This window comes from Hypomesus nipponensis, chromosome 22 (genome assembly GCF_054491055.1).
Source record: "Hypomesus nipponensis isolate SF chromosome 22, ASM5449105v1, whole genome shotgun sequence".
NCBI lineage: Eukaryota > Metazoa > Chordata > Actinopteri > Osmeriformes > Osmeridae > Hypomesus > Hypomesus nipponensis.
Genome location: NC_140382.1, coordinates 2351917 through 2364587, shown reverse-complemented (window position 1 = coordinate 2364587; position 12671 = coordinate 2351917). Strand labels below are relative to the sequence as shown.

The 12671-nt window shown below is 39.5% G+C and overlaps 1 protein-coding gene across 1 annotated transcript in view; it reads left to right on the top strand.

The window, feature by feature from the left end:
* The first annotated feature begins 2526 nt into the window (after window positions 1-2526).
* The window catches only part of loxa (lysyl oxidase a), a 28504-nt gene continuing 18359 nt past the window's right edge, over window positions 2527-12671 (top strand). Inside the window, exons 1-3 of the mRNA XM_084687222.1 lie at window positions 2527-3342; window positions 3476-3584; window positions 3863-4000. Coding sequence (XP_084543348.1) covers window positions 2706-3342; window positions 3476-3584; window positions 3863-4000 — 884 coding nt within the window. The 5' untranslated portion in view covers window positions 2527-2705. The remainder of the gene's footprint in view (window positions 3343-3475; window positions 3585-3862; window positions 4001-12671) is intronic.

Below are 12671 nucleotides of genomic sequence, written 5' to 3'. Positions count from 1 at the left end.
TTGTGCTTAATTGACAGTACAAGAATTTCAAATATTTTTCATTTTACACCAAAGGGGTTTGTAACCCTCTGCCCCCTAGTGTGCAGTTGTGGTATTTAATTACAATTAATGTTTTATTATGTCTGTTTTCTTTTATTCTGGAGTAACACTGTTTAGGTATACATCTAAAATTCATTTGTCTTTCATTAATCATAGTCTTTCGAAAAGTGTAATTAGGAAAAAAATATACAAATTTAAAATATACATGAATATTGAAAAAGCTCAATTAAATAGATTTTCCATTGTCTGCTTTGAGATATTATTTTATTGCTGGACTCTCTCAAAATATCCAACAGAACATGTATGTTCTAGAATAGTATTTGGCTGTGAAATAATTTGGTGTTTTTAAATGTCTGGTACATTTTAGACGTTGTTGTCCCTGTCGCCACATGTGGTGAACTATAAATAAACTTTTCAATGTTGGCCAGACAGTGGAAAATAAAAACCTCTAATTTAGTGTTCCAAACTAGCATTATACCCCTGGCATTAACTATAGAGAGTGTACTGTTAGCCAAGATTGAAGGTTGAAACATGTAGCAGGCTTGGGGTCAATGTGGTGAGACCAAGGATAACAATGAAACGTGAAAAAGGCTATACAGTCAATGAATGAAAATGATTGCTATTTTGTGTGTTTAAAACTTACAAGATCTATGAGTGATAAAATCATAACACAGCCCAAAAAAGGCAACATTTTGTATTAAAGAGCAGGACTTTATTTGTTGTTGGGGAGTTGGCGTCCAAAGAAAATGACATATTTTAAACCCATCACAAACTTCTGTTTAAGTTTTTGTGCTTGTCAAGTGAGAAAGGGGACATGTAGACAATCTGTCTTAGTCTATGGCTCTCAGAATTCATCCAACAGTTACATTAACATTTAGTAATTTACGCTCTTATCCAGAGCAACTTACATTTAGTACAGGGACATTCCCCCAAGGCAAGTAGGGTGAAGTGCCTTGCCCCAGGATACAACGTAATTTGGCACTGCCAAATTTAACCGGCAACCTTCTGATTAATATCCCAATTCCCTAACTGCTCGGCCATCTGACTCTCTGTTAATGTGTTATTTATCACAACATCTGCATGTGTTTTTTTGGGCCAGTACAGTTGTTCAATATGATTTAGCAATCAATTAAGATGAATAAAATATTGATAAAAACTTTAGGAATTACAGTCCTGCTCACCACTATTGGCACCCCTTCATGTTTTGCATAACTGAGTGAATGTCTTCAGAAATAAATGGAAATGTACCAAATTTATATCAGCAGTATCTTTTAATTGGAGGTCCAAAGTAATTTAACAAAGACAATTGTTATTTCAACATAGATATTGTAATTCCAAAGGAAAAAACTGAAAACCAGCATGTGCACTAATATTGGCACCCCTCCTTAATATTTGGTTGCACACCCTTTGGCAGCGATGACAGCCTCCAAACGTTTCTTATATCCATCTATAAGGTTCTTCCACTTCTCGGGTGGTATTTTCTCCCACACTTCCTTTGCAATATGCTCAAGATTTTGAACATTTGCAGGTTTGCTTTCTCCAATGACAGATTTCAACTCCCCCCAAAGATTTTCAATTGGATTGAGATCAGGACTCATTGCTGACCATTTTAAAACAGTCAATTTTTTCCCCTTTCAACCATTTCTACGTGCTTTTGGAAGTGTGCTTTTGGTCTTCATCTTGCTGGAGGACCTATGATCTTCGCCTCAAACCAAGTTTCTTTACACTGGGCAAGACATTTCCCTCTAGAATTGATTGATAATCTCCTGATTTCATGATGCCTGTGATACGGTCAAGGCCTCCAGTACCAGATGCAGCAAAGCAGCCCAACAGCATTATGGATCCTCCACCATGCTTGACTGTTGTTATGGTGTTCTTTTCCTTAAAGGCTTCATTGCGCCATATGTAAACATACTGTTTGTGTGCATTACTAAAAAGCTCCACTTTTGTTTCATCTGTCCATAAAACATTGTCCAAGAAGGCTTGAGGTTTGTCTAGGTTCTCTGTCACGAAGATCAATTGTTCCTATTTAAGTATTTTCTTCAGTAGACATTCCACAATATGTACACAAACTTCATGGGTGCCAATAATGGTGAGCAGGACTGTATGTGTGTCCATGTGTGTAAGAGCTTATTATTATGTGTACAGTAAAGAAAATGAATATATCCAAATATAATTATTATTATGTATGGATAGAATATCTGTTGACTTTTGACACAGGCACATTGTATATCATTAATATGCAAATAGCTGATTTTTGGTCAGCTGAAAAATGTATGTCTGACATGTTCGCATCTCATAAATATAATGAATAAAATAGTATGGGGTAAATACAAAATCAGTTATCAAACATTTTGGGCAGCCCCTTAAACTATGGTCAGAATTGAGGACTGTTACAGCTGTTACATGATGAGCACATGAACAGAAATTCTAGGCTTGTATAACATCGGAATAAGAAACTTTCAATGTTCAACTCCGCCTCCTCCCTTTCACTTAGCGCATCGGGAAACCTCGGAAGAGAATGATGTGATATTACGCAGATAGTTAAGAACATTTACAATTGAAGGTTTATTTCTGTGTTGATTATTGTTGATTATTATTGTTTATAGCCATAAGCAAAGTCTGAACATTTTAAATAACTGTCGATATTGTTTTATTACTTCACCATGGGCATTTGCACGACGATTCACGCCTGTGCACACGTCTGTGTATTCGTTTGCTTGTTACAAACTGCCCAATCTCAGCTGCACCCTGAGACAAGAACAGGGAGTATCGAACCAGGAGCAGGGATTTTAAGTCAGACAATACAGTGGGTGCACAATGGCAAATTGTTTAGTCTTCTGACCCGCGGCTCGGAGTATCAAGCAGCGTCAAAACCTATTGCTGACATTCAAAACGGACAAGCGACTGGGGAGAAAAGCAATCCTTTGGACTCGGCAAGACAGCCTCCATCACAAGCATCTATCCAGAGTGTGGTCGGAGGTGCAGAAGCATGCACAGTTCGCCCACGCTTTCTCCCTCCTCAAGTTCGAAAGCGCTCGGGGATTCACGGGCATGTGCGTCAGGATGTCCATCGAAGTGTCCGTGCTGAAACAAAGTCAATTTCCACAAAGAATGAGACACAAGACAAACCCACTGCAAAAACCCCCCAAACAAGGAGAGAAGACATGATGGTGGGAGATGACCCATATGACCCATACAAATCCACTGATCCCGATAACCCTAACTACAATTACTATGACACTTATGAAAGACCAAGGCCCAGACAGAGACCCGGATATGGCACTAGGTATCACCAGTATGGTAAGCATGGGGGAAAATCGTTCCTAATGGTCTGAATACTGTCTGATAATGTAAAACACTATAGTTTTAGGGGTCAATTTTGTGTTCATATTTAATAATGTGTTTATGGTAAATGCAAATGAATCTCCATTAGGTCTACCTGATCTTGTGCCAGACCCATACTACATCCAAGCCTCTGCTTATGTTCAGAGGGTCCCTATGTACAACCTCAGATGTGCATCAGAAGAGAACTGCTTATCAAGGTATTGAAGCAAATTTTAGATTGTGTGCACTCTGTGTGTGTGTTCAAATGTGTGTGCATTTATATGTGTGTGCCCATGTGAATCACTGTCTCGGGTATGTTTGTGGTTGAAGGGTTGTTAAAAGGGTAATGTGTTGGGAATAAACAGAATCCTGCCACTAAGAGTTCTAGAATCTGTAAACAGTTCATCCCTCTGCAGATTACTTGATTTCAGTTGATAACCACTGTGGCCCACAATGTGTTTGTGTTATCTTAATGTGATTTTCACTGTTTGTGCAGCTCTGCTTACAGAGGGAGTGTGAGAGACTATGACACTCGTATGCTTCTGAGGTTCCCTCAAAGGGTGAAGAACCAGGGCACAGCTGACTTCTTGCCGAGCAGACCACGCTACTCCTGGGAATGGCATAGTTGTCATCAGTGAGTCTTTATGGTCTGTTTATACTCTATATACCAGTCCTCCTCTCTGGCAATGATTATTTATTGGTCTCTGCCTTTTCACATCAGCCTAGCTGATTTTCTCCACTTTCTGGTTTTCATCAGCAACATTTTTTTATAGTCATACTCATTTTTTATTTATAGATTACCAATGTCAAGATCAGCTCTTGTCAGACTGACTTGTTTAAGTAAAAATATTATTGTTGAAATATATATTGCAAATATGAAATGTTATACCCAAATGATCCCTTGTGCTGCTCTTGATGAATATGGTCCTGGCGGTTTAGTAAAAAAAGAAACAGAATCTGAGACTGCCTTAATACACACTACCAAAATGGACAGTTTCCTTAATTTCACAAACCTGTGTCTAAATGCCGAACTACATAATTTCATTGTTATGTCCTGCTGTAAGTCTGTTACAGTGCCATTGCCTTACTCTAACCCGGTATGGACTACACTTGGCAGGGACTGAATCACCATTTTGACACATTGTGTGAGCTACATCACAGTTTGTCTTTCCAGTCTAGTCCAGGGTTCAAATGTATGAAGGCGCATAGCCTACGTATGAATATTTGTGCAAAAACATGGGTATGGGTGTTTCTACACAGGGTTTCAGATATGAGGAAAAAACTTGTGAGAATCTGCGTACCTCTGAGCACCTTCGAACCCATGCGTAGGCCTACGCTATGTTTTGAGATGTGATATAGCAACACCGACTGACTGAAAGGCAGAGAGAAAGTACATGCATTTCATGACAGTTTTACTTTATCTACAGTGGGAGTTAATTGTTTGGGGTATCTATGAGTTATGCCAATTATCTCTCTTTAGCCTATTTAGGCAGAAAGAAAAAGTTTGATTTGGGGCCACTAAAAAATGACGTTCGAATTTCCCTTAAAAAAATATATATATTCGAATATATTCGAATTTCTGGTTGCGCATTAGGTACGTCAATAAGAGGACAAGTTAATACAACAAAACATAACTACTTGTATACTGTAGGTAGGCCTTATTTATTTAAGTTTAAACATATTTGACAATTTACCTACACAGAAATAAGTAAATGAACTAATGGCCAAGACTGCAGACCTTGGCCTCTAGATCGCACACACGCCGCACACGTCTTTCTCTCTCTCCTGCACCGTCGCGCTCTCTACGCACAGCGGTGTAAAATGAACGACAACAATAAACAAATGCTGAGTTCTGATCAAGAGTTTTGTGCGAGCAATTTAAGGTCGCGATTCTTGCCCCAAATATGTCAGGCTTCATTCAGTGATTGAAACAAATATTAATTACATTAAAGTTTAACAATATAGAACCGACATTGAACGCTCCGAGCGAGCTGTGCTGGTAAACATGGAGATGTAGCCTCACGTTGCTAGTTGTTGAATGGTAAGCAGTAGGGATGTGCATCTCCATCACTGAGGACAATGCAATACACATCTCGATGCACTGCCAACGATCCGATACATTAAAGATACATAAAAGCAACTACTAATGCGATACGATACGATTCACCCCTATTGCGATGCAGTTGCGATTCGACACGATGCGATTCAATGAGATGCGATACAAAGGGAATATGATGCCATGCAATTTAATATGGTACATATTGATTTACATTTATGCTATGATTTATTTCTTTGTCAGACTGCAAATCATCAATTAACTAAACAAGTGAAAGTTTTATTTCACATATTAAAAGTCTCTGACAATAGATAAAATAACATCAGGCCTGGACCTTGCCTTAAACCAGTCCTTCTTTCCTGTTGTATGTGTTCTCTGAATGTAAAAAAGGGTAAACTATTACAGACAGTCACAAGCTGCTGTAAACACTGTCATAATACAACACACTAAATTGAACTCATACATCCTACTTTTTCCCTAAACATTTTCTCAAAGACTCAGCAATCTCTCGTCTTACTTTGTCGTACACAACAGGGATTTGTTTTGTCGGAAAATAGCTTCCTATTCTTGCTTAGGGTACCGATGGAGCTAGCCACTGACAGTAGCCAGCTGAATCCGAGGGGGAGGCAGACGTCTCCACACAAATACCATCTTCAGGTGACAACCTAAATTAGCCGTGCTGCCTGTGTACTTTATAGCAGCACAACATATCTTGCCAATTGCATGGGTCTTGTCAAATTGCCCAGCTTTCTTGTAAAATCCGAAGTGATGCCAAACCTTGGATTTATTGCAATTTGTAGTAACGTGTAACTCTTCCTCCGCCATGATAACACTCGCCCGAACACGCCTCCAACTCGCGCGAAACTTTGCCGAGAGACTTCACGATAATCGGCCACTGACAGCAGTGGAGATAAGAGCGTGCTTAAGAAACTAACTAATTATAAAATTATTGGTCCCAAATCATTAGTCAAATTTCTAAATACTAAAGGTATTCGCATACACATCATTCTATATAAATACATCGGATTATACCGATGCAAAGATGTTAGAAACAATGCATCGCGATTTCCTCCCACATTGTATCCGGTGCACACTTTTTTGATCCGGGCCATCGCATCGTGAACTTTTATGCCGATGCACCGATGCGAATCGGTGAATCTTCCCATCCCTAGTAAGCAGGGTTGCCAGGTCTGTGTGACAAAACCAGCCCAATGGCCAATCAAAACCAGCCCAATATCAAACCTCAAAATATGCCCCTGCCAAACCATATACACTGCTTTTAAAGTCCAACAGCATTGCTTTCATTGCCAAATCTACTGTAATATCTACAAAGTAACACCAAATGTTTAGTATGCCAGCATTAAAACATAGCACAGTTTTCAGGAGATTTTCTCAGGAGACTGAGAGCATTAGGCACGTGTGCACACGCACAGTGCGTGTGTGTATGTGTGCGTGCCCCATGTCCATGTGTGTATGTGCTGATCTGGAGTCAGTTTGGTAGGATTTGGGCAAAAATAAATTATTTCATTTAAAATATAAATTTGTATTTAAAGATATTAATGTAATTTGGATGCAAAATAGGTCTACCCGAACCAGCGGACAAAAAAATCAACCCGCGGCAACACTTCAAAAGTAGCCCAATTCCGCGGGAAAACCGCAGACCTGGAAACACTGATGGTAAGCTAACTCGAGCTTACATAGTTTACACACTACTTTAGCTGTAGGCTCAACAAGTTAACCATCAACTGACCAAAATATTTGCAAAAATCACTCTTTAGATTTTTTGGGGTTACAATCACTTTCTCTGCTGTGGTCAAGCTGGCTTCTGCACTTACTGCCATCTTCCACGCAAGTCAACTGTCAGCAGTGACGCTCAGGCGCGCGCCCACCCGCAAAACAGACAGACGCGTTGTCGTTTTTTTTACATTCGAGTATAAATTTTCACATTCGAAATTCTTTTTTTAACACTATTCAAATATATATTCGAATTTATAATATTCGTTGACAGTCCTACTGAGTTATGCCAAAGTGATATAGCCGTAGGCTATATTTGTCAAGTATGCTAAATAGATGGCTGCTTTAGAGCTTTTGGAGAGTTCAGCATATTGACTGTAAAAGTTCTCTGCAACTGGGAATTTTCGGCGGGAATTCAGGTCGGGGATAGTCCACCCTCAGTCGTGTGATGCCCAATTTGTTGAAATGTCAACCCCAAAAATGCCAGCCCCCCACTCTGCCCATGGGCTACTGTAAATTGCAGTAGGCTATAGTGTTGTCACAAAAAACGGTCCCTGGTGCTGAGTTGGAACTCAAACAAAAAGACTGGTAATATCAGAATTTCTGAAGCACTGTGTTGCTAGTGACAACGTTATGGCGTCAGATTTGTGTAAAGTTGCGAGCGTATACAGTGAGAGATAATTTTTTTAAATCCCAGTTCGGGCTGCAACAACGAATCCATTAAATCGATTAAAAGCGATTATTAAAAGCGTTGGCAACGAATTTCATTATCGATTCGTTGTGTCGTGCGATTATTACGCAAGTCAATAGGTCGCGGAGATGTTTGAGTATTAAAAAAAAAAAGTTTAGTTTAGCGCGGAGCAAAGCGGAGGTAGAGTACAGGCCATTGGAGAGACGTTGTTGAGTAACGTTGTTCTGAAACACATGGCGGCAATGACGTGCGGTGATGTCAGTAAGAGGCTTGGCACTGAGGTATGAAAGGCAGATTACCTAATTTATTGTTAGGCTAATATGTCAAAACAGTAAACGCAGTAAACAGTACAAGCAGCCTACAGCCGCTGAATGTTAGCACAGCCACATAGCCAATCTTTTCTTCATACCAGTCTGTTTGAAACTATCGAAAACATGTTGTCTCTTAGGCTGCAGTAGTCAATTTAAGTCTGGCGTAGACCTCCCTCTTGCCATTAACTCATTATTTGAATAAATTCGAGCCTTGGGAAATTCGTCAACTCTGTGATAGGCAGACACCGCTGCTGTAATTTTGACTTTTGTTAGTTTCATATTTGACATTTGTCTCACATTCGGAAGACGCTACTTAGCAGCATCGTGTTAGGGACCGGGTAAAAACTACCCATACCATTTTGAAAAATGTAGACTTTTATAATATTTTTAGGAATATAAAAGCTCAAACAGACACCAGAGTATCTTAACAATGTCGGGTATACGTCCACAGCCTTTTCTTTTTCAATGAAGTTTCAAATAAAATTATATAAAATCACGCTTTGAAAATAGCTTAATCCTCGCAAATCATAACTTTGTTTTCTAAATGGTGTCAAAAATCTTAAATATACACCAGATTATTCAATAAAGTCTGGCCTACTTCCACAACCTTTCAATTTTCAATAAAGTTTTAAACAAAACTCAAATCAATTGCTTATCTTGGAAAATAGCATTAAATCCATGCAAATATTAATAATTTTTTCAAAATTGTGTGCCTGTTTGTGCACATTCTAAAGATTTTTTGCACTGTGAATTTGCACTGTCAGTTTTGTTTTTGAATATAGGGTTGGAAATGAATGTAAAAAAAAAAAAAAAAGATTAATCGATTAATCGAAAAAGAATCGACAGATTAATCGATTATTAAAATAATCTTTAGTTGCAGCCCTAATTCCAGTGAGAGACAGAATAAATTAAAAAAACAAATGTCAAAATTGTTATAAATTGATTTGCATTTTAACGAGTGAAATACTGTATTTTCGGAAAATAAGACACATTTTTTATAAGCCGCACTCCACCAGAATGGGAACTTTGTGTTTGTAAATCGGAGTACAGGCCGCACCGGAAATTGGCCGCAACAACGATACCGTAGCGCCAACTAGTGTAGAACGTAACGATGCTCACAACCGTTTGTTTGCTCAAAAACACTTGGACAGCTTGGATAGCCATCTAGCTAGACAACATTACCAATCAGAGTGAACACTCAACGATGACAAGAACAGCAGTGGGAAAATACAAGTTGCGAAAAGAGACCGTGTCTTATTGTCCACACTACCATCTAAAATCATATTTAAAACCAACCTACAAAGAACTCAGTTACACAACCGAAGTTGAATTAGCCAATGTTGTTAGCGATGCTAGCGTTAGTTTGCTAGCTGTATATAATATCTCACTGGGTCTTGCAGCTGTTTGATTTACTGAAATTATTATGTTATGTTGAAATGTTATGTTCTACTAGCCATTTGCCTACTTTAGCAAGTCACTGTATTTCCAAGCCCTGATAGTGTAACTGAGACGACACAATAGAAATTATTCCTCTTTCAAGTTATAAGACCACTTTCAAGTGTTGAGCATTAGATTAGCTGCACGGTCTTTAGAAATCTTGGGACAAAGACACTTTTTTGTTCTAAAACCGGGCTATAAGCCATACAACCACTAGAAAACTGTAAAATTGGGGTACAAGCCGCGGATATTTGACCGCTCTGCAATTGACATTTGTTAACTCTAACCTTTGGCTCCCTCCACAGATTGTCTGTGGAATTAAGGTCTGGAGACTGGCTAGGCCACTCCAGGGGCCTTATGTATACAAGTTTGCACAGTTTTCATACCAGAATATGGCGTACGGCCAAAACTCAAAAAGTACCTACACACAGAAATATTCATGTATACGTTCATGTATAAAACCGGTCGTACGCCAGATCCTGCGCACCTTTCCTTTATAAATCACAATCAACGTGAGATTGACCGCACGTGAACGAGCCACTGACCCCGCTTTGCCTCCTTCCATAAATGAATATGCAGATGGACTATAAATGCACTCCTGAGGTCATTAATTTGTCTGAATTACCGTATTTCTTCGAACAAACGCCACCCTCGAATGAACATCACACCAAAAATGAACGTTAAACGCCGCAGTGTTTATTCGAAGAAATACGGTGACTGTGAGATCAAAGTTCTGACAAGATCGAGGTGGAGGCGAGAAAATGTGTCCTGTTTGGCGGACTGTCATCAGGTATTAGCGACAAAAGAAAGTGGGCGGAGTGGAAAACTGTCACTATTTGCGCCCTTTCTTGTTCTTAACCTGTATCACTTTGAGATTTAGCTCAATGTAAATAAATAAACAAATAAAATCATTATTATTATTATTATTATAGGGCCATAAATGCTGTGGGTTCAGAGAACCGGACCATGGCAGAAATTAAGAAGAAATGGTCCAATGTAAAACTTTAAATGAAGAAACGAGTGGTGGCGCATCATAATAGCATGGCAGCTATAGGGTTAGCGTGACATGCGTGGCATTTCCTGAGTGATTTAGTCATTAGTTTGACACCCTCAAGTTTAACAGTAGTTATTAATTGGTGGCGGATTAAACAGAAGGCTATATAGCATTTCCCGTTTTGGGTTTTGGCATTTTGATGTGATCATCCACATTAATGATCAAACTTTAATTTGTATGTTTGTATGTTGAATTGTCAACGTCATAAACGTAGTAGTGGAAACTTTATTTTGTAATGTTTGGTGAGTTTTGGCACTTTTCAGTTAGAATTTGCCATGTTTCAGAGCCAGACAAGACTTGGCGGACGGTCCGCACATTCTCACGTCTGCTCAAAACTTTCCTGGATGGTCCGCACACTCTCACGTCAAGTAAATCTTTATACATCACAAAGTGTGCGTGAAAACTAGCGTACGCAAGCTTTTTGTTCGTACGCAACATTTTGGTCTCATCTGACCACAACACTTTCACCCAGTTATTTTGTGTTTCTTCCATTTATGAATAATCACACCAACTGTTGTCACCTTCTCACCAAGCTGTTTGGCGATGGTCTTGTAGCCCCTTCCAGCCTTGTGTAGATCTCCAATCTTGTCCCTGACATCCAGCAGCTCTTTGGTCTTGGCCATGGTGGAAAGTTTGGAATCTGATTGATTGATTGCTTCTGTGCTACACATGCTCCTTATTTCAGTTTGTTACCTGTATAAAAGACACCTGGGAGCCAGAATCTTTCTGTTGAGAGGGGGTCAAATACAAAGACCTGGGATAAGTGAAAGATATTTCTTACAGAATAATAAATGACGACAGTGTTTGGAACTTGGACCCCGCGGGGGATTATATAAATCAACGGGCGCCTGCCCAACGCCAGAATAAGAATTCCCCGTGAAGTCCAGACACTGGTGGCCGTGGCAGCAGCCGACGATCAATTGAGCCGAAGATGGAGACAGGAACCGGGTGGCAATGGGGAGGTGGAGGGTCGCGCACTTGACAGCATGAACGAAGTACATAGGGAGAGAATCGTATTTAAAGGCATAATATGACGCCATTAATTGTAGGCAGGAGCGCTAATCAACTTGAACCCCAGTGACCGCCCGACCCGGGAACGGTGTAAGGTAGGGCGTTCTTAGCGGGGGGAGTGAGTAGTGAACACTACGATTGAGCCCAAGTGCAGAGATCGGTCTTGCCTGACTGAACTTGCGCTAAGCTTCATATCTTGCAAGTGAAAATATAATATACGTTTGTGTGAAAGAATATATACGCTTGCGATCTTTGACACAAATCAGACGCCATAGAACGTCTTTAAATTGGCAACACTGGACAAGCAGCTAATGCTGCAGGGGCCCCACTAAAACTTGTTGGCAAATATGTGAGACTTCATAGCCCTGACTGTTCATGTCCTTTAAATGGTTTGCAGCAGACTGCAAATGCAATACCTAATACTGGGTCCTACAAAAGGAGAGGGCAAAACAGGCTTAACACATTTTTACAGAGGCTTTTAGATGACATTAGTTTGGGTTGTATATTTATGTTTTGTGCTTGTAGCGCGACCAAAATGTAAAGAGCCCCTTGAAGCATGTTGAATCCACTCTTGCTACTTCTTATACATTATTTTCATGTCCAGATTTAACTTTATGAGCTCTACAAATAATCTTAAAGTAATTTGCTGAGTTTGCTTAACTGGAGTTAGTCCAGTCTCCACACAATTTTTTTTGTTTAGGCCTACAATCATTGTTCTTGTATTAATGCTCTGTTGTTGTCATAAGTAGGCTACAGCCTTAGATATTGCAGGGGGCACCACCTCAGAATTTGTTTAAAGGGGCTAAGGAAACCTTGGTTAATAGCCTACGTAATAATCAGTCAATCAATTGCAAATATTGAATTATTTGAAAGTAGATCAGATGACATGAGGGATAATGCAAGTATTATACACAATTATTTATTTACGAAAATGTAATTATACCGAAGAAGTTATGGGTTAGTCTTAGATTTGAATAGTAAAATGAACACAGGCTACACCATGGATATGTG